At 37.5% G+C, this 23,162-nt stretch overlaps 4 protein-coding genes across 4 annotated transcripts; 3 read left to right on the forward strand and 1 right to left on the reverse strand.

Annotated features, from left to right (window-relative positions):
* The first annotated feature begins 3,823 nt into the window (after positions 1 to 3,823).
* LOC147555982 (histone H2B.9-like) lies at positions 3,824 to 4,234 on the forward strand. Its single transcript, XM_086658558.1, has one exon. The coding sequence runs from the start codon at positions 3,824 to 3,826 to the stop codon at positions 4,232 to 4,234; it is 411 nt and encodes a 136-aa protein (XP_086514684.1).
* Positions 4,235 to 8,579: 4,345 nt separating this feature from the next.
* Positions 8,580 to 9,788, forward strand: LOC147555983 (F-box/kelch-repeat protein At3g06240-like). The gene has a single exon (XM_086658559.1). It carries the CDS (start codon positions 8,580 to 8,582, stop codon positions 9,786 to 9,788), a length of 1,209 nt encoding a protein of 402 aa, XP_086514685.1.
* Positions 9,789 to 13,621: 3,833 nt separating this feature from the next.
* On the forward strand, positions 13,622 to 14,734 carry LOC147555984 (protein FAR1-RELATED SEQUENCE 5-like). The gene has a single exon (XM_086658560.1). It carries the CDS (start codon positions 13,622 to 13,624, stop codon positions 14,732 to 14,734), a length of 1,113 nt encoding a protein of 370 aa, XP_086514686.1.
* Positions 14,735 to 17,347: 2,613 nt separating this feature from the next.
* Positions 17,348 to 18,364, reverse strand: LOC147555985 (serine/threonine-protein phosphatase 7 long form homolog). The gene is made up of 4 exons (XM_086658561.1): positions 18,338 to 18,364; positions 18,091 to 18,261; positions 17,606 to 18,010; positions 17,348 to 17,524 (listed from the first exon to the last, which is right to left on the reverse strand). Exons 1-4 carry the CDS (start codon positions 18,362 to 18,364, stop codon positions 17,348 to 17,350), a joined length of 780 nt encoding a protein of 259 aa, XP_086514687.1.
* Positions 18,365 to 23,162: the final 4,798 nt, after the last annotated feature.

Consider the following 23,162-nt stretch of genomic DNA (forward strand, 5'->3'; position numbering starts at 1 on the left):
CCGACCTGACCCGACTCGTTTTATATTAAACGGGGTGGGGCGGGTCGGTAATGGTTTAGCAATTTTTAATTGGGACGGTTATGGTAATTGAATATCCACCCCGATTAATTATTGGGACGGTTATGGTAAAACCTGTTTACTAACGGGACGGAGTTGGGAAGGGGATGAACTGTCCCAAACCCGCCCCGTTGACATCCCTATCCACAGAGATTTATTAGAGACATTTTAGTTTGGTCGCGACTTTGAGACTTAAACAAAAGTCTCTGAGGCATAAAAACTTAGTCACCCAAGATTGACTTAGGGAGCTTATATTTAATGAAACCCCTCTTCCTCACCAAACACAAAATATCAAACTCTCTCTCTTTCTGTCAAAAGTTTATTCAATTATTCTTCTAGTTCTTTCTCTCACACACACAGTTCCAGCGAAGAGAAGTTTTCCCTTCGCCAGAACCAAACATTGAGGAAGGTTTACAGATCTGTCGTCGCTGGCCAACCACGAAATATTTCGTCGTCGATTGGTCACGAAATCTGAGAGATCTACATAAAAAGAGAGAGAGAAAGAGAGACAGAGAAAAAAAAACCTACAACGAGAGATAGCAGGGCCGGTCCAAACATATTTGAGGTCCAGAGCCAAATCTAGAATAGGGCCCCCTTTATTACAAGAGAAAGTGAGTGAGGTCCAAATTAAGTGGACACAACCACAACGAGGCCCCCACCACGATGACAAGCTAAGTCCCAAGCTTGACCATGAATAAAATGTCCAATTCCTAAACTTAGGATCACTCAATACTCAATAATTTAATTGCAAAGGAAATCTGACTTTCTTGAACATCGGAAGGTTTTTGAATTCCTTCCAAGTTTCGCCCCCAAGATCGTGAAGAGCATAGCGGGATTTATTGTATCAGTCTCAACATCTTGACTAATTTCAAGAAGACAAATTTTGACATCAACACCTGCTTCATTTTTCTCAAACAAAACATGCAGGTTAAACTAATTAACCATTTTATTATACATCCAAACATGCAACTTCTTCAAACTTGATGCCCTTATTTATTGGCTCAACTTATAACTTCTTTCGAGAGTCTTACCGTTCTTATTTTGTAAGAATATAAGTTAGTGATACAGAAACAAGATACAGAGACGCATTACTTAACTATTTAGCTAAGTTTAGAGTTACTACTTAGTAACTTACTATAATGAGGTGATCCTGCAGTCCTGCCAAGGATTGTAAAGGGTAATAATATTCTCTTGGGAGTTTTCCCTAGCAACTATACAAATTAAGTAGATCCTGATCAAGACTATTGCTAGATGGAGGAGCAACCTCTGATCATTTTCAACTAAACTAATTTTTTTTTCTTGGGTTGGCTACTCAAACTGCCAACACATTACGTGATTGAGGAACAAAAGAACACGAGAATTTCTCTTAACCTGTAGTCTAGTAACACAGATTGATACCGTCGTTTAGTCTTGAAAACCTGTTTATGGTTGTCCTTGGCTCTCCACTCAATAACCAAGATTGTGAGCCCACTCCATAGCACGTGGAACTGCCCTGGACTCCCTTTTCTTGCTTGTTCTATACATCTAATGATTCTTGTTTGGGCTGCTATTAACTTAGAATCGCGATAAGGAAAAACAATACCAATAGTGGGAAGGATGATTATTAGAGTAAAGGAGACATCAACATTAATTTTGAATAACTATGATGTATTGATGTTCAGACACGCATAATGTATATCTAGAATAATTTTATAAATATTAATAGAACCTATATGCTTCCAAATATGCAACGGAATATTAGCCCATAAAGAAGTACTAATATCTATATTTTGGTCATGTTATTAGTTACGCCAATTCAAGATCTAGTCATGCATATTCTGAATTTAAAATTTATCATAAAATATTGAAGCAGAACCAAACTGCCTTGAAAGCAAGGGTGCATAAAAAGATGTTACAATAAAAAATGGGCCAGGAAAACTCAAGAAAATAGATCCTGGAAATACATTTCAAAATGTATTTTTAATATGTATTGTGGTTCTCAGGGTATCTTAACACAATAGAATTAAATAGAAATTACCGTAAATTAAAAAGCAAATTTAGATATGGATGATATAAATAGTCGAGGCAAGTTGTCTTTTTTCCTTAAGACAATGAACACCCCGGTATTAGTACCGAAACTATTATGGTATTTGTCTCTCAGGATACAACGATTTTACCTTTCAGTTTGACGATGAAGGTACTTCGAATGTCTGAAAGCGGACGAACTTAAACAAGCATTATAAACTTCTTTAATAAATTGACTCATGAATTAGATGAAATATTTTATCTAAAGTACTCTGGAATACTCTCTTAGTAATGAGAAGTCCACTGAAAAAAACGAAATTTGGAGTTGTTTTGGGTATATAAATAGGAACTGAATGGATACATGCTTTAGGGGCGTGTCTGTTGGACTTGGGGCACTATTGACAGTTTGCAATATAGAAGTGATGGTTCATCAAGATCAGTTGGATCGAGAATGCAAAGGGAGGGATGAACGTCATCCGTAGGATGATCCCAAATTGTGGCCACCGACTTTATCAAACTTCAATCGAGAATATCTCATTCATTCAGAATCAGATTTGAGCGATTCTTGATTCTAAACTGAAGAGCTAGACGAGACGAACAATGGTGTGTATATCTTGAGTTTGACTATCCGAACCGATCCTAAAACGGCTCCGATTCCAACATATTATGTAATCACACTCTTATCTTTTAGTAATATTAGTTATCTTTTAACAAAAAAAAATGTTCATCCATCTCATTATTGCAAAAAGGACATATCTTAGAGATATAAAGGATTTGTCCTATGTAGGTAGGGCTTTAGAACATCACTTCCAAATAAATACATGAATTCTTGCGATAATTTTGAACTTCCATACAACTTTCCATTTAACAGCCTAACAGATTCTAAAGTGCTGTAATCAATGAAAATATGAAGATAATAGTTTCTGTCCTGTTAGTATTAGCAAATCATCTGATGTTAACTTAATTGGTATTCTAAGATCTAACAACTTCTTAGGTTAACAAAATACTTAAGTTTTTTGTGGTTAAAGGAGCAACAAAAAATAAATATTTTTACACACAATGATTAACCTAGTATGTTGCTCGGAAATAGTAAAATTTCTATATTCATTATGCAAAAACAAAAGAGAAAAAACAAAGAAAAGATTTGATAATTAATAAATATTAATGATTAGATAGGAAATAAGTAGTTATTTTGCATTTTGTGTAAAGACCTCCATTAATAAATTGGAAAGTGATGAAGTTTTAACCCAAGCATTTATTTTCCTCTCTTATTGAATTCATTTCTTTGTCAACTCTTTCCCTCACTCTATTGATAGACGTTATTAGGTTCTTATATGAAAGGTTTATTCCTACTTAGGTCTGAAGTAAGTCTATTTTTGTAACCTATCCCATCGTTTTTCTATTTTTAACATGGCAAGGTATAAATTTTTTTACATTTTATACTAAGAATTTTGAAAGTTGAGACAATATCTAGAGACATTAAAAATGGAAAAAAATTCGTTATTATGTGTCATTAGGGCACATGTTAGGAAAACCCTTCCTATTTTAGCCGTCTGAGTTAGGTTAACGAATCTGAACACATTTTAGACCAAACTTATCCACACCCTTCTTCTCATTCTTTATACATATCAATGGCTATAAACTTTCTCTCTGAATCAAATCAAATTCACTTAACAAGATTTCTTGGCCTATTAATAGACACACTCACAACCATTCGTCTAAGTCATTTTAGAATTTTCTGCCATCTCTTGAAGTTCTAGTGATGGCGACAAGGGAGTTGAAAATTCCCAAGGAAGGAGAGATAGCTTATGACGAGGAAGAACAACCTTCCAAGTCACCTAAGAAGCAACTTGGAAAGAACAAGGCGAAGAAACCAAAGAAGAAACGCTCGAACGACGAGACCTACAAGACCTACATTTATAAGGTCTTGAGTGTCATTCATCCCGATCTTGGAATAACTTCTAAAGCAATGGAAGTAATGAACAGTTTTGTCAATGAAATGTTTGAGAAACTATCAAAAGAAGCAACTTTGCTCTCAAGCCATGACAAGAAGAAAACAATATCCAAAAGGGATATTAAAACTGCTGCACAACTTGTTATTCCCGGTCAACTTGGAATACAAGCTATAGCTCAAGGGGAAAAAGCTGTTAACCGTTTCGAAACGTCTTCTTAGATCTTTGAATTGGATGTTAGGGTTTTTATGTAGTTGTGGTGGTGTATTATTTACTTGATATACTTCCTAAACAACATCTTTTGTTTCTGCTACTAATGATTTTATCTTTAATTCACATTGCATATTTTTCTTGTTTCTTAATTTTTGTGAGTCTAAGAATCAACGATTTGATTGAGACAACGGAACAAGGATCCATAATTATGACGGATCATAACCCACACGGTATCTTCACCGTATTATAATTTGTTTATGTACTTGTAATGTACGAAAAAAATTATTGGAAACCCTAACATAAAGCAATCCATCATGCATCAACACCTTTGAAGTATCTGTCTTTTTATCTTGATGCCTCAATTGGTAGTCCTTTTTTTGTACTCTTGATTTTACAATTGAGCACACCATCTGATTAGAGTTATTTAATGAGCGCAACTCATCACAAATAGTATCAGAGCCTAGGGCACCTCATTTTGAGGGGTGAACTGAGGAAACGTTCAAATGGGTCTTACTTCACTATTGATTTAATAGATCCTTCTTGGGCACTATGTTTTCCGGAGAAAATTCGATAAAAAATGAATCCGTTCTGCCTAATTGGTTAAATTTCTTTTGTAATATCTAATACTTATTCACAACAATTTTGTAACTTGGATTATTTCTCATGGTGCTTAAAACCCAAGGTATTTAAAGCCCTTTACTTATAGTATGAGGGCTCTGAAAAAAAGCTCTAAAATAGTTTATTAGAACCCTAAATCAACTAACTTCAAGACTATAGAGAAGTAGAGAACCCTTTGCCATGCCTCTCTTATCATCCTCATCGACAAAATTCTAGATTTTCAAATCCTTAAACTTGTAATTATGGTCACGTTTTTATCATTCAGATATAGACAACAGTTATAGTATTATCGTTCAAAAGTGAACAATCTTTCGCGTTTTGATATAATACGAAAATGGGCGCAAGTATGATATTTGTTGTTCATAAGGTGTAGGAGAATTCAAGGAAGGAGAGATAGCTTATGATGAGGAAGAACAACCTTCGAAGTCACCTAAGAAGCAACTTGGAAATAACAAGGCTAAGAAACCAAAGAAGAAACGCTCGAACGTCGAGACCTACATTTATAAGGTCTTGAATGTCGTTCATCCTGATCTTGGAATAACTTCTAAAGCAACGGAAGTAATGAACAGTTTGGTCAATGAAATGTTTGAGAAACTATCAAAAGAAGCAATTGTTGCAGAACTTGTTATTCCTAGTCAACAATATCCAAAAGGGATATTAAAACTGCTGCAGAACTTGTTATTCCTGGTCAACTTGGAATACAAGCTATAGCTCAAGGGGAAAAAGCTGTTAACCGTTTCCAAAGGTCTTCTTAGATCTTTGAATTGGATATAACTTTGATTTTCTAAACTGAATTTGATTCAGATTGCTTGAATTTTGTTGATTTTATCTTCTTCTTCTTCTTCTGGTTTGAAGTTTGATTTTACGAGATGTTAAATGATCAATTGTTCTTGAGCTTGATGGAAACCCTAATGAAGACCTAACTCTGAATCTGATACCATGTAAGATTTCCTCAAACTCTAATTTATTTCCAATCAATTGTAATTTGTGATTACAAGATGTATTTATACAAAAATAGAGAGAAAGAAAAGAATTATGTTAATGAAACAGAATTAGTTACAACTAATATACTTGTAACAGAAATTAGGTAATAACTACCACTATTAGTAACTAATCTAAAATTTATCATTTCAGATTTAGTAGATGTGAAACTAGGGTTTCGATGAAACATGAAATGAGGAATTAGGGAAAATTCAAACTTTTTATACTTGGTTAAATCTTGACCAAGTCTTAAGTCAAGCTACGACCATGAAGCTTCTCTGACCAGTCAACCTTGACTCCAGCCCTATATACAAAATAATAACAATAAAAGTTATTTACGACTAACTTTAGTTTAGTTGCCTAACTAACTTTTCTGTTTTCTGTTTTCTCTTCTTCTTCTCCTTTTCTGTATTTCCATTAATATAAATAAATGATTGTAAGAAACTAGAAATCATTGATTGAAAAATAGAAATTGAGTTCTTAGATATTTCTTATAGTGGCATCCCAGATATCCCATGAGATAATGTCAGAAAGTGGCATCCCAGATATCCCAAGAACAATATTTGACCTTGTTATCTTCGCTTTGGTTGCTTTCTTGGTGCCATTGATGGCTTGATAGGGAGAGGGGTGAGTGGTACCTACAATGACACTCCTCGAGTCAGCTTACTATTGCAGGTAAAAAGTTTATGATAAATCAAACTGTAAAAGTTAGATTTCTTTTCTAGACAAACCTGTGTTGTTGATTTCTATAACGGTGGTATGGCAGCGACTTAACAGAGGTCATGTGACAGTGTCATTAATGGAATCTTTCTAATTATAGGTGCATAATCGCATGTTCTTGATATGGGAAGGGGTATTTAGCGCTATTTGACCTTCCGCGTAACCGACATTGATGTCACCTAACAGAGCAAAGCTAAGAGTGCCGAGCTTACCTCTGCAAACCTTCCATTTAAGGGCTTCGATTGAAGGGTTGACAAAGCTCGAGGTGCGTAGGAAGATCACGTCAACCTCCCAGTGGAGGATTCAGGTGGCGAAGCTCTAGTTTGTTTCAAAGTCCCGCTTGTTATTCAGAGTTCCGGTACGTACTGTCTAGATTAATCGATTAATTTCTTAACTGGTCACGACATACAAATATTTGACTTAGCAAACCCATACTTCACCGTATGAGCTTGAACTCACTAAATCACGACTCCAAATTCACTGCAATAGTCGTTACCATATGTGAAATGTGGGATATGGATATATACTCACTATCCTGACCACTTGCTGTATTAACAATAATGAAATTTGTCTATGGGGTCACAGACTAATATAGTAGAAATATAGGACATTGAAAAAATTAAAATTTCTTTTGGAAAGATTAAATTAGGTATGAAATTAACAAATCTAATTAAGGAATTTTAAAATTCTTATTAGATGAAATTTATTTAATTCAAGGTTAATTTAGAATACATGAGACAATACAAATTAATTCTATTTTAATTGAAAACCATCATTAAAAACGTTGTAATTAGTCACGGTTAAATATTTACTTCTTAAAACTGGAAAGAATTTCTGATAGTATCAAGACATATTAGCAAAGTCAATAATGACACAAAAACTTTATTTTTCTTTTCTGTGGGGGTGGGGAAAATTGAAATTGTATTTATAAATTGGGGAGGCAACAATTATAGTGGTTGGCCAGTCAAGTTCTGATTTTTTTGTTGTTGAAACAACAAGGGAGGTCATTATAGTCCATAAGCTCTCTAGACACCAGATTAGAGAGCTTTTTACTTGTTCAATTTCCTCTCGATCCTCAAGAGATTTGTAGTTTTTCAGTTATCGGGTAATTCTATCCCTCTCTCAATAGATTTATCTTCCTAGTAGTTTTTAAATCACCTATACTAGAAGTTTGATGTTTGATTATAATAAATGTATATTTTCTATTTGTACAGATTGAGTTTTAAATATTAATGTACTTCTTTGACCAATGAATCTTAAGAAGTGCTTTTCTCTAAAAGTACTAACAAAGATATATTATGTGCTAATTTGGTAGGGTCATCCGGGTGAAAAAAAGCCCTTCCCTATATCTAAACTCACTAGAAATTGAGACTATCGGTAGATGGCTGGAGTCGGGACATACAATTTTTTCTTTCGATTTCCTACTTCATGACAAGATAATATATAGATCAAGGTCAATTGCGGTCAACAAAATATTATAAAGACTGAAATATTGTCAAAATTGTGATTTAAATGGTCAATTAGGATCAAAATGTTAGTTTAAGTGGTCAACTGTAGTCTAAAGTATTCTAAATGACCGAATCAATGTTTCAAAGGGTCGAATCAATCTGTGTGAGAAATTTTGGAAGTATAAAACAAACTTTAGACTTAAAGTCGTTTGTTCCCATGCTACATTTTATAAGTACATATATATAGTATACATAACGTAGCGATGGATTGTTTATGAAATATAACATATCATAATACAGGAAGCGCAAATTAAATTAGAAAACGATATAATTCTAGAGGCCAAAAAAGACAAGTAGGTCACAAACTGGGCCTGAGAAAGGTTTAATCCTATTTATTTCATGATTTCTTACTCCATCAATACCATTGAACAAGTGATGTTGGGGAAGGAATTACCTTATCAAACCCTATTTTTTCAATGTCTTCATACTCTTTTTTTTTCTTTACTTAATTATGAAGCATGAATTAACCATATATTTTACTTAAAAAATGTAATGAATTTGTTTCTTGAATTTTCAGTGAAAAGTAATGGCAAGTTCATCAATTCGACGCTTACCTCGTCTCAATGAAGAGGCTATAAGCGAGATATTGTCTAGACTCCCGGTCAAGGCGCTTAAGAAGTTTGAATGTGTATCTGCTACTTGGCTTAGAATGATTAAGGATCCTTACTTCATTAATAAGCATTTAACTCATTCACAAAGAAAGTCTATGATTATTATCGAAAAGCTTCCCTCTTTAATAGAAACCCACCCAAAGGTTCAACTAATGCAGAAGGTAGGAACCAAGTATCCATATTCTTCAGTTCAGATTCACTATGCGTGTGATAATAACGGTTTAATTATATGGAACTCATGTCGTGGCCTCGTATGTTTAAGCAAAAGAGGTAAGTTCCAACCGGGTCCTATTTTTATATGGAATCCTACTACATTTGAAATGAAAAACTTACCATATGAAGAAGCACCGTTTAACGTTTATGCTGAATATCGTGGACTAGAAGTAATAGGGGGACTTGGATATCACCCCCCAACAAACAAGTACAAAGTGGTTAGGATTTTTGAGACCTCGGAAGATAGGCTTGAGGCAAGAGTAAATACCATTGGAACTGAAACATGGAGACAGGTAGGTGGCACTCCTATTGATCAATCGGCTATCTATGGTAGTGAACATCCGTACGGATGTGACAGAGCAGTAAGTGTGCTAGACTCTTTGAATTGGCTAGTGATAATTAGTACTGATGATGATGATTATGAAGAAGAAGAAGAAGATATGCTTGATGCCAATATAAACACTATGATCTTGTCTTTCGATATAGGGGAGGAAAATATGAAGCTAAAGGAAGTACCAAGCTTTTTTAAAGATTCTTACAGGGGTTTCTTGGGTTTAGCAAATCTATCAGGGAACCTCTCTATATATTGCTATAACCAGACCGGGTTTTATGTCTCTTCGATGAACCATACAGGCACCTGGTCTGCAGTTTTTACTATCCCTACTGTGCCAATTGGTTCTCCTGGAACCTTATATGGAAGCTCTATCGTTTCTAGACATGGAAGGATCCGGGGAACTCTCAAGGATAAGGTTTATATAGTTCATGTTGGTGGTCGGATTGGTGCTTACAACTTTGGAGACAAGACATGGGAGTTTATCTGCTATAGTTCAAACCATAGTTATAGACCTCTTTGTCATGTTGAGAGCCTGATCTCCCCCAGGGCTATTGCTCGCGGCGACTATGCAGGTTAGTGGTAGTTGTTGCTCTTTCTAGGTTTTAGTATGAGAACTGGTTTCATGATAACATCACTTATTTACTTTTGAGTAAACTTTAAACTATGTCTTTTTCTTCTCTTTAACAATTTATTTTTTATCCAAGTAGATGTGGAGACTTGGAATTTGGAAGCTATAACTTTGGTACTATTTTATAGCCTGAAATAAGTTCTTTGTTTCATGATTAACTTCTATTGGTTTATAAGCTCATTTACAAACCACCCAACAATTTGTTTCATTTTATGCATGTATAATCTTGGGAAGACTTTTCCTAAGTATCCGACTTTATTTAAATGAATAAATCCTATAAACTATAACTACATCATTTAACCAACTACGGACGCCGTAGAAAAAAACTATTGCCCAGTCCCAAATAATTTTATTGTGTCACAAATATCTTTGACAGTGTAAGATAATGTCATAAACACCTTTTATTGTGTCATTTACTCCGGTTAAAAACTCCTAAGATAATTTATAATTTAGTAAGTTAATTATCTTCACTAGGTGTTCATATTATTGCACAGTATTTTGATAATATTATTGTTCATACATCACCAAGCTCAAAATAGTGTTAAATCCACTAAGACATTTGTAAGATATTTACTTTAAAAGAAACTTGTTGTACTAGGATTTCTTCCTAAAACAGTATAGCTTTTTCCATTTCCATTGGAGTTTGTTTTTTTCCTTTCGGGTGAGCCATATTATTCTAGAGTACCTTGACGTTATTTACGAATGTTTTCGCGATGAAGTGACAAATAACAATCAAACAGAAAAAGTAATAAAGAAAATAAACGATCACACAGTATACGAGAAATCTACGTGGTTAAGTTTATTAGACCTACTATACTGCGAAAAGTGACGTGATGATTTCTACTATGATGACAAACAAGTTACAAAGGGTCACGAAGATATCTTTAGGGGTCCAGTTATATAGATCAATGATGAAAACCCTAATCCCCGCCTCACCACCTCTCATTCTAATTCCGGAATATACATAGACACCTTTTACATGGATAACCGCCTTAACAAAAGTCATGCCTCACAAACCATCATAACAGATCAGCCCTGCTCTAAAGACCAACTCTCCTCTAATCATCAACCATGTTTATAAGGTCAACCCTGCTAATGGCTGAGAGTGATTTTGGGGGTCGCAAACGGGATTAAACACTGACTCATATCCAAGACACCTTCAACACATCATATTTTTTTAGTAATAAAAAGATATATTTTGGGGAATAAAAAAAAAATTCTCCGGGGAATAAAGAATTACTCAATAAAAATTATTTTAGAAAACATATTCTTCTTTTAATTCAAAAATTGACTTGATCAAACATTTCCCCTAATCTTCATCTTCTCTCTCTCGCTCTCTTTCTCTCTCTCCCACTCTCTCTCACCATCTCTTTCACTCTCATTGACTGTCTTTTTGTCGTTCTCACTCTAGATCTCTCTCTTTCATTGTAGATCACTCTCATCTTTCTCGTTGTAGACGTATCTCTCTGTAGGTTAGTTATTTTCTTTTTCTCTCGTAGTCTTTATCTCTCTTTCTCCCAGCCTCTATCTCGTCTCTCTCTCTTGTAGTATGTATAGATCATTCTGTGGAGATCACAGAGTTCGTGGCCGCGAAACGTTTTGCAGCCACGAAATGTTTTGCAGCCACGAAACATTTTGCATCCACGAAACGTTTTGCAGCCACGAAATGTTCAGGGTCACAACATTTTTTGTGTCTATGAAATGTTTCGTGGCCACGAAATACTCGAAGGGTTTCGCCAAAAACCCTCCTCGAGGTCTGGTTCTGGTGAAGGAAACACTTCATTCGTTGGAACAGTGTGTCTGTGTGAGAGAGAGAAAAAACATGAGAGATCAATCAAGAAACAGTGAAAGATTGAGAGAGGAACAACGAGAGATCGAGAGACATAAATAGGGAGATAAACAAAGAGAGATAGTGAGAGAGAGAGTGTGTAAGAGTAAGTAAGAAAGGAGAAGAATGAGAGAGAAGAGGAGGAAAAGGTAGTCAAAATGGTGGTAGTGGAAAGTTGTGGTGGTGATGGTGATAGAAAAGATGAAGAATAAAGGGAAATGTTTGATCAAGTAAATTTTTGGGTTTAATAATAATATTCCCCCGAGAATATACAAAAAAACACGGATTCCCTGGAGAATTTATTTCCCGGAGATTATTCTTTATGCCCCAAAGCCACGGGCCTATATTAACCAAGTGCTAATGAATACACAAAAAATAAAGAGAAGCATCCAATGGATTATACATGTTCTTCTCATATACAAACGTTTGTAAACCACTGTCATTCCTTCTCATGCGACTCCTTGCAATTCTTGTTGTAGATTGAACGCAATCTTCTATTAATGGCATTTTTCTCATTCCAATTAGAAGAACCGTCAGTAACTGCTAATTCTAGTAAAACTCATACCTGAAGATGGTTTCCTAACATATTAACAGTGTACTTCAGTTTTTTAGAGAAGGTAAAATAGATTCGTTAATGAGAAGAACAAAAACACAACCATGTTCGAAACCAAGATGGTTAACATATCAACAGTGTACTTCTTGATGCACATCATTGATCTATTTCTAGATCGTTGTCTCAGTAATTTTTAAGTGATACTTGATCCGAGTCCTAGAGTCCAATTAAAATTCAGAAAAATGATCAAACAAATCGAGGAAGGGAGATTTTAAAAGGCCTCCCCGTTTTTGTTAAAAGGCCTCCCCATGGTTTCGTTGACTTGGTAAAACACGTTTGACTTGGCTTGGTTAAAGGGCCCCCTCTTTGAATGGGTGAAAAAAAACCCCTTTAAGGGTGTATTTCACCCACATTAAGATTTTAGTTGTTAATTATTAAACTTCCTAAAACCCAAATCCCCAGAACCCCAAATCCCTAGAAATTCCTCTCTTATATTCTTCTTCCCTCTTCTTCCACCGGAATTGTCAACATCACCGGCGACCATCATCAACGGGGAAAGTTCATCGGAGTTGTGCAACAATCTCACATTGTTGTTGCACTCCTAAACCACTTCTCTATCCCTTTCTAAACTCTTAAACCACCATGGATGAAGCAAGTTTCAAAAGTTTTGGAGAAACATCAAAGGATCCTAAATCATCAATTTCTGGACAAGATTCAGTCTCCCAAGAGGTATATGAACATATCCTAACACTTTTTTCCAAGTTGTATGATATATTCGTTGGTTGTATGAAAATTTTTTGGGTGTTGAACACGGAGGGTATTTTCGGTCTGGTACAACCGAATTTATGCCATTTTACGACTCGAGTCCGCCGAAAATATGCACAGTAGCTACTGTGCAAAAATTCGGTGGGCTCGAGCCGAAATATGTCAATTAATTCGGTTCGTGCCCACCGAATTTATGCACAGTAGCTACTGTGCATATATTCGGCGGACTCGAGCCGTAAAGTAATACATAAAACGGTGGTCTCGGGCCGTTTTGACTAAAATTCTCTTTTTTCCTTATAGGGCTTTGCTGTTGTGGCTTCTTCTCAACTTCCATCTCAAATTACTACAGACACTTGGGATTTTGGAGGTTCTAATACACAAGAAAGGTGACATGATGCAGTCGAAGAAAACGAAGCATCATCTGAATTTGGATGTCTTAAAATTGTAAATCGTGAATGTGGAGAAGAAGAACCCAACATTGAAGTTCCAGATAAGAAAGAAGAAAATCAAGAAGAAAACAGACCATATGAAGGTTTTGTCAGCATTGATGTTAGTGAGTATTTTCGAACTGAACAAGTGTTTGAAACGAGAGACGAGTTAGTTAAATGGGCAAAAGAAATTGGTATAAAAAACAAGATGGTTGTTATGATTGGTAAGTCTGCTGCGCGGAAAAGTGGTAAAAAACCAAAGATGGATTTACGATGTGAAAGAAGTGGAGAGTATCGTTCTCATCTTAAGGCAGAAATAATTCCTAAAACAAAAGAACCGTCCACCAAAAAGAGAAAAACGAGTACTAAGAAATGCAATTGCCCCTTCAAGTTAAAAGGAATACCGATAGACGGAGACAAGTGGAAGGTGGAAGTTGTGTGTGGGATCCATAATCATGAACTTGCAGTGACCTTAATTGGGCATGCATATGCCAATAGATTGAATAATGAAGAAAAGGCTTTTGTTGAAGAACTATATCAATGTGGTACAAAACCACGACAAATTCTTTCTGAAATAAAGAAAAAATTCAACGATAATACCTCGACAATGCGTACCATATACAACGAAAGGATACGAATCCGGCATAGTCAACAAGAAGGTAGAACTCCTATGCAACAATTGATGAAATTATTAGTTCAACACAATTATGTTTATTGGCATTCAATGAAGAAGGAAACAGGGGAGATTACTAACTTATTTTGGGCACACCCGGAATCTATCCAATTGCTGAAGTGCTTCCACACGGTGTTAATGCTTGATTGTACATACAAAACAAACCGATACGGGAAACCATTGCTTGAGATTGTTGGGAAGACTTCGACTATGAAATCATTCACCGCGGCTATGGTTTTTATGAATGGAGAGGCAGAACATCTATACACTTGGGCTTTGAATCGTTTGAGGACATTATTTCCTCCTAACTCTATGCCGAAGGTATTTTTGACTGATCGGGAACAAGCATTAATCAATGCAATAGGTGAAGTCTTCCCACATGCAGATCGTTTATTATGTACTTTCCATATAGATAAGTGTGTGGTTGGAAAGGTTAAACCACACTTGAAAAACAAACCATTCCGAAAGTTCATGTCAATGTTTCGACTAATCATGTTTGCGGAAACCGAGGCGGATTATAATCGCGCTGTTGAAGATTTCGTCACAACGTGGTCGAAGAGTAACCTACTGTGCAAAAAAACAGATTATAATCGTGCTGTTTGCGGAAACCTACTGTGCAAAAAAACGGTGGGCTCAAGCCGTTTTTAGCAACATAAACGGCTCGAGCCCACCGAAAAGTTGTATCTTCTTTTGGCACATATCTCTCTCTCTCGGAGTTTTGTATCTTGATGCACCCGAAAAGGTTGCACACCCAAGCGGAGGTATCAAGTAGTAACCGGTAAAACCGGAGTCGATCCAAGGATAGGAAGGTGATTTGGATATCGAAGGGTCTTGTCCCTCGGTCTAGGTATCACTAGCTAACTTAGACTAAAAAGGAAAGGAAACAAAGATAAATGGGGGTTTGATCGAATAAGGTGATAAGAGAATAAAGCAAACAAGTAAAATAAACTAAACTAAACAATAAAAGTAAACGGGCGAGAGAGATTCGAGAGAAGAGTCGAAGGAACAAGAGTCGGGAGACGGTAAGACTCGATTCGGGCAACATATAAGCGAGAGAGGTGTCGAAGTCCGGGAATCCATAATGATAAACCTACGACTATGTGTAGTCCGATTTAATGTGTCGAAGTACAATCGATGTTCGACTCCTAAAGTAGATGTCTCTAAGTACTACGTATATCCGGAGATCATACTTAGTCAAACAAACGTCTAAATCGGTTAATCCCGAGTCATCGAAAGTGTCGTCTAGTCGCCTAACTATGTGAAGTGCATGACAAGACACATGAAATTATGACTTAGACTACGATCGATATCGAATACTTCGTTTCGTCTATTAACTATGCGAAGTGCTTGACAAGACACATGAAAATACGATCGAAACGATAATCGAAATAAATGAACATCAATTTGTAATCAAAACATCAAATCATATTAAACATAATCACGAATTCATCACATTTCATCTCATATAATCGACACACTAAAGTTAGCTAACATGGTGATTGAATAAGAAATGGAAAGAAAATGATGAGAGAATCCCCCTTTTTCGATGTGGTTCGAGGCTAAGATCGTCGGAAAATATGAGTCTTTAAGGTTCAGCCGATCTCCCCTTAGCAAATTCTGGGTTCCCCATAGCGACCACCATCATCTTCTCCATTTATCACAAACCTCCATTAAAGCTAAACCTAGCTTTCTCTCTCTAGAAATTTTTTGTCCAAAATCAAATCAAACTACATGGGAAGCAAGCCAAAGACATGAGAAGTGAAAGCCCCATGGTTTCGGATCAAGAAGGTTGCCGGAAACTATAAAAAAATCCGGCCAAAGAAGTGAAGATTCCGGCCAAAAATCATATAGATCCGGCCATGTATGCTGCTGTCCGAGCCGGATGTCCCTTGGTCGCGTCCCGAGCGTTGCTCCCGTGCCGGCCAAGATACCCGCAGCTGCGTCCCGAGCTCGAAAGCTGCTGTCCCGTGTTCCTTGAAGCCTTCCCGAGCTGCTGGCCGCGACTTGCTCGTTCCGGTTGCTGCTGTTCGTGGAAGCTTGCTGCTGGAGCATCCCGTCCCGTGCTAGCAGCTCCCGTGCTCCCTTGCAGCTCTCCCGAGCAGCAGCTCGTGTGCAGCCCGAGCTGCTGCTCGGCCGGCCAAAGCTAGGCCGGCCTAGTGTGCTGGCCGGTCTATGCTTTGGCCGGATTCTCCTTCTTCTTGCTCTCTTGTTCTCTCTCTATCAACCCTTAGTGATGAAGAACCAAACCCTAGCCTCCTTTTCTCCCTCTCTCTCTTCTTGCCCCAGCTAGAAGATAAAATGAAGAAGAAGATGAATAGTGACCCTTTGACCCCTTACTCTAACTTGAGTCAAAACCCTAGACTTAGTCAAACTTGACTAAGTCTTTAGACCACAAATGGGTGCCTATAAAATCTCTACCCAATTCTTCTTCTCTTAATATTTCTTAGGCTTGGACTTGGTTTTGGGCTTTGATTTAGAAACCAAGAGAGTGCCTCCATCCTTGTCTCTACATCTTCAAATTCTTACAAAGGACTAGAATACCCTCGGACTTCTTTCTTCCACATCTTCCCCGTCCGAACTCCGAATTGAATACCGTTTTCACCGTCAGACTCGTCATTGACTATACTTGTCATTTGATTTGCTTGAATTCTTTTTCTCTCATTTTCGGCACATGAAATGATAGTGATAATTCGCTCCTTTTATTCCGAATCACATGCTTAACTCCAAAATAAGTACCTAACATGAAAAACACATAAAATATTATTGATAACACTCAAAAAGGAATAATTCGTCTAAGTTAGGCTCTCCAAATGTGACATTTTAGTGTCACATCATATCTCTCTCTCTCTCTCTCTTTTGTATCTCTCTCTCTTTTGGCACATATCTCTCTCTCTCGGAGCTTTGTATCTCTCTCTCTCTCTTTTGTATCTCTCTCTCTTTTGGCACATATCTCTCTCTCGGAGTTTTGTATCTCTCTCTCTCTCTCTTTTGTATCTCTCTCTCTCGGAGTTTTGTATCTCTCTCTCTCTCTCTCTTTTGTATCTCTCTCTCTTTTGGCACATATCTCTCTCTCTCGGAGTTTTGTATCTCTCTCTCTCTTTTGGCACATATCAAAATATAACATTTCAACCATATAAAAAACCAACCGTTTTAACATATCAAAAGATAAAGTATCTAAAGCCGTTCAAATTATAAAAGTATCCGACATCATTCAAAAGTTTCCGACATAGGTCTCAAAATATAAAAGTATCTAAAGCCGTTCTAGGTCTTCCTCCTGCCCACGGCCTTTGTTTTTGTCCTCTTCCTTGTATTTTCTTCCTGAACCCTCTGGGGTGCCTCTGGAATTTGCTCCTCCCTCAATACTTGGTGAAGAATTTCCTTTCCTGCATCCACCCCAGACAAATCTAGTGCAGCAAGGGCATGCCGAATACCCTCTCTCTGAAAAAAAAAATCAAGTCTGTTAACATGTATTTCCATCAATACTAAATAAAGTAGATTACATGCTTTATGTGTACTTACGTAGTAAGCAATCGAACCGAGTGAGCTTTGTGCTTGGTTCGTCTTCCGATGGTTTGGGTTTTGGACCTTCGGGTGTGAAATTCGACTAAACCACTCAACATATTTATCATCGACCTCCCAAGCCGAACTAACCCGTTGCGACCTATCTTTCTCGTTGAGGACATGATGTTCCCAGTTCTCCCAATACCATGTATGTTCTCCATAATCCTTTGCTTCACTCCTTCTCTTCTTTGTTGCTCTCATGGGGGCATACGGAATATGTTGAACCACACCAAATTGCCTCAACACCCTTTCGGGTTGATACGGCTCGGCAATATCATCAAATACGATACAACCGCTGTAGAAGGCGTATAGTGGGGGAGATGACTCACCAATGCCCATGAGTCTATATGGGTCCCAAATAACCTAAATAACACAATTATTATACTAGATGCTCATTCAATGTCAAATTAACATGCAAAATACCATAGTATATAGAATTTTACCTCTCGCTCCTCTAAATCGTCGATCATCTCTCGGAGGTTAACCAGTCTGTCATCTAGATTTCCATGTGCATCATGCTCCGTCCATCTACCCATCAGAGGCAAATCCGGCCTAATGTCGAAATCCTTTTTCAAATCCGACAGACCAAGCTTAAAGTGCTTGTCAATCCATGCCTAAACAAGAAAACAATTATTACTACCAAGAAGATAGACTCCTAAATTAATCAACTTATAATAATGTGAGAAATACCTGGAGGAGGGGCAGATAACCCGCCATTTGTCCACCCTTAGTGGAAGCATGACCGAGCTGCCTATAAAGATAAGAAAGCACAGCCGTGCCCCACGAATATTTAGGGACCTTCGTCAAGTCCATCAAATATGTAAGGTAGCAAACAGGCACCTTCGAACCACTCTTGTCACAAAAAAGAGTCGAGCCCATAAGATGGAGAAGGTACCCTCTGACGCAAAAGTCTTTCTTCCGTGCGTCATCTTTGTCTAAGCTACCCGAACAGATTTCCCTCAACCACAACATTCAGACACTCTTGCACTTAGTCGTCTTCAATTCTGCTTCCGCAGCCTCAGGTGTCACCCCTAAACCTTTCACCAGAAGTGCGGATTCATTTACATGATCATTATCAAGATGAACCGAGTGACCTGTAATCTGAAGTCCTGTAATACGATGCACATCCTCTAGTGTGATCGTCATTTCTCCAAATGGCATGTGAAAGGTGTTAGTATCTTCATGCCACCTCTCCGTGAAAGCCGTGATAAGAACCCGGTCAAGTTTCTGGTAAGAGTATTTAGCGATTTGCAGAAGTCCTGATGCTTCCACCTTCTCACGAACTACTTTACACTCGAGTTCTATGTCCCAGACATGTTCCTTCTTTGAATCCCGTATACTTTTACTTTCAAGGGCCCCCACTTGCACACCACTTGCGTGATTATGTAGTTTCAAAACAGGACGATCCTACGTAAACAAACATAAAAGTTACGTTTATTGAATATGCCAATATATCATTATATTAAACATTGATAAGTGCGAAAAATAGAAAAACATACACGTACCTTGCCATTCCAAATCTGGTATGCAATATGGTTCTCATAGTTCTTGAGAACACTTCGATCCGTCGGCCCTCCTGGAAAAGGATCCGCACCTGCTTCACTTGTCGAACCGTCGACAATCTGCTTCCTAGCATCCTCCTTCCTCTTTCTCGCACTTACAGTTTGTGCGACACGTTGAGACATGACTAAAGATAAAATAGGATATATAAATAAAGTCAAACAACTTGGAAAAAATGGCATTAGAAAGCATAAATAAAGACAACAAAATTCGACCTACTGGCCAAAATACGGTGGGCACGAGCCGTGAGATGCCCAAAAAACGGTTCGAACCCACCGAAAATATGCACAGTAGCTACTGTGCATATTTTCGGTGGGCTCGATCCGAAAATGTGCACAAAATTCGGCTCGAGCCAACCGAAAATATGCACAGTAGCTACTGTGCATATTTTCGGTGGGCTGGAACCGAAAATATGCACAAAATTCGGCTCGAGCCCACCGTAAAAATGCACAGTAGCTACTGTGCATTTTTTCGGTGACCTCGAGCCGTAACTTGTCATATTTTCGGTCTGGTTCGACCGAAATTATGCTTGCTGAAGATAAAATTGGGGGTTTTCTATCTCTACGGTCTGGTACGACCGTATTATGATTTTTAAGCATTAAAATTACTAACTTAAACTAAATTAAACAAAAATCATGAACATCATAACAACACATACAATCCAATCCAGAAATCAATCCAATCAAAACCCTATTACTAATATAAACTAACTATACTATTGGGTATGTAAAAATCAAACTTTCCCTAAATCAACATCAGAAATAACAAAACCCTATGTGTTATGAAACTATCCCTCCTTCAACAAACCGAAAACCCCTTTCAATAAAAACCCTAAATTCAGAACTCAAATCTAGAGCAAGACATATATACAGAGAGAGAGAGAGAAAGATATAAGGAGAGAGAGAGATATACTAACCGTTGGTACAATGGTGAAGAATGAGAGAGAGGGCGAGAGAGACCTAGAGCACGAGAGAGAGAGAGAGAAGGCGGGAGATAGAAGGGATGAAACTGGTTGGGAAGGAGATGGTCTTTTAGGGTCAATTTTGGTCTTGGGTTGGCTCAAAAAAAAAAAAAAAAAAAAAAATTTTGGTCTTGGGTTAAGTTTGACCTAACGGCGTTAACTTTGCCGTTAGGTCAAATATAGAAGAGGGGGGGTGCTCCTTTGCAGAGGGGGCCCTATAACCAAATGGGTTATAATGAGGGGCGCTTTTAGCGGGGAGGCCTTTTAACAAAAACGGGGGGGCCTTTTAAAATTTCCCATCGAGGAAATAGAGAATAGAAAAAAAAGGCTCTTATTACATTGACCCTAGAGTCCAATTATGTAATTTTTAAGTGATACTTGACCCGGAGATAGGGGTGGGAATCGGTCCGGACCGGTAGGTATCGGACTCTAACTTCATCGAACCGGTCGACTCGGACATAAACTGTTGGTGACCACCTATTTACTCGGGCGGACTCGGACGGTCACTCTCAAGAATTCTTTGTCCATTGACCGTCCAAGACCGTTTATTTTACCGGTCCAGTCGGACACCGGACGGTCTCGGTCCGGACTTTCCAATAAATTTACTTAATTCAGAACTTTATTTTTATTACCACAAACAAAATTACTTACAAATGAAGATGTTTAGCCAAGAAATCAAAAGTAAATATAAAAAAGAAAAAACACAGTGGATCATCATTTGACAAGATATAATTAAGCCATGCACTAATGTTTGGTCTTCCAAAGGACTATAGCCAACGATCATCATATATTCATATGTCTATAAAATTCAACGGTCAACTTCTAAAAATGAGGACAGTTTAGTCGGTCAACCTATTCGGTCACTCGTAACCGGTCGGTCAGCGGTCGGTCCTTCGACATAGAATTTTGACCGTGACCGTCCGCCAATTCTTTCGGGCCGGTCGGACACTGACCGTTATGACCATCGGGTGTCCATGGACACTTTTTATCTCGGTCGAACGGGTCGGATAGCGGTCTTCCGGATCTTTTTCCCACCCCTACCCGGAGATGATTTATAGCCCAGAGATGAAGATAAATAACTGCCTAAAGCTCTGAGTTAATTTTTTTCATTCTAACCAAATGACCAAACTAAGCTTAAAGTAAGGCATTGTCTACAGGCCCACGGAGATTAATAGCATGGCGCCATTGTCTACAGGCCCACGGAGATTCCAAAGTCGCACACAATCTATTTTTGGATGCCTTTATAGGCGCTCCCATCTTTTTTGCTTTTATTCTTCTCTTGGGATTTCCACGAGCTCCGACTGAACAGTCCGAGGCTCGTCATGGGTTGGGGCAGTCCGAGGCTCATTTGAACTTGGCTGAGTCTGTGATGTTCAAGCATACAACTGATTAGGTTCATTCAGAGTGTCCTCGGATTGCTCTAATTAATCCGTTGGGAAGCTAAGAGCAAAGGTAACCGACAAATAAAAAAAGGAGGGGCGCCTATAGACGCACTCTCTATCTTTTTTGATGTTTCAAGAATTACCTCTGTTTTAGTTTTTCTCTATTTTAGCTTTATACATTCAAATGAGGCTCTGGTGTAAGGCTTGGGTAGGCAGAAACACGGCCTACCTTAGCCCCGCAAAGGAACTCGTATTCTGATGCCACCAATCATCAAAAGCTCGTAAGAGATATATTGTTGGAAAATTATTTACTATACAAATAATCTTTTGATGTAAAGAAATTGTATCACAGTGGGTACTTGTCAAAAGACTTAAGTAATGGTCATTAATATTAACCCAATGAAGATGCGTGTTGTTGTAGAGTCATGATTAACTTTGGAGTCATATGGGCAAGAAATCATAATATAAAAAATGTCATTCTGGAAGGTGATTCGAGTGACTAATTTTTTGAATGGTCGAAGAAACACCACTCATTGGACTTCGAGGCATGCTTTGAAAGAAGCTAAGAGCATAGCTTCTTCTTTTGATCATATTAGCTTTTTGTTTGTAAATAGGCAGTTAAACAGCTTACCTCATAACTTAGCTGTAAACTCAAGGAAGACAAAGACTTGTATCTCGACTTATTTTCCTTCTTGCTCTTCTTCTCAATGTAATATCTTATACTATGTTTTAACTCAATATCAATAGATATTACTTTGTCTCAAAAAAACTTTGGTTTTTGTTTTGAAAAAAGGTTTTCAAACAGATTTACTATATAATTAGTTAAAATTTTGAAGGTAAAGGTTGAGTCAGATAGAGTCGTTTATTTTTTTTTGAAGCGAAGGGAAACAATTTCCATTCATAAGTGATAAAATCACGATGTTACATGGATAATAATTCTTATTTCCCTCATTTGAAAACTTCATGAGAGTTACATACCTTTAAATGCAAAGTGCCTCATGAAGGAAAAGAAATTGGACTAGACACAGACACAATGATCTTAAAGATCGTGAAAAGAGACCCTAAATGTCTGACAAAAATATTGTGAAAAATATAAAAGAACCACCGTTGCCATCATCGGAAAACCGTCGCCGTCGTCGGGAAACCGTTTCCATCACCGAAAAACTGCCTCCATTGCCGGAAAATCGTTGCCATTACCGAAAAACTGTTTCCATCACTTCGTCAATTCCCGTCACGTGATTATTCTTTGAACCCCGATCTTCGTTGTTAGAGGGCAAACCGATTTACAAGAATGACGTCATTCCAAGCCCATCAGAAAAATGATATAACCAAAGTATTATCATAACACCACAACCCACCGCCCCCCTCATAAGAAGACAGACAGACATGTCTAGTATGCTTTAGACACCAGATTAAAGGGTATCTTAACTTGTTCAGTTTCTTCCTGTTCCTCCAGGGATTTGTAGTTTTTCAATTATCAGGTATTTCTATCCCTCTCTCAATAGATCTATCTCCCTAGTAGTTTTTCAGTCACCTATACTAGAGGTTTGATTATAATAAATGCATATTTTCTATTTGTACAAATTGATTTTTAAAATCAATGTGCTTTTTC

This window comes from Eschscholzia californica, unplaced genomic scaffold, assembly GCF_041429995.1.
Source record: "Eschscholzia californica isolate CP2 unplaced genomic scaffold, dmEscCali1.0.p SCAF_2, whole genome shotgun sequence".
NCBI lineage: Eukaryota > Viridiplantae > Streptophyta > Magnoliopsida > Ranunculales > Papaveraceae > Eschscholzia > Eschscholzia californica.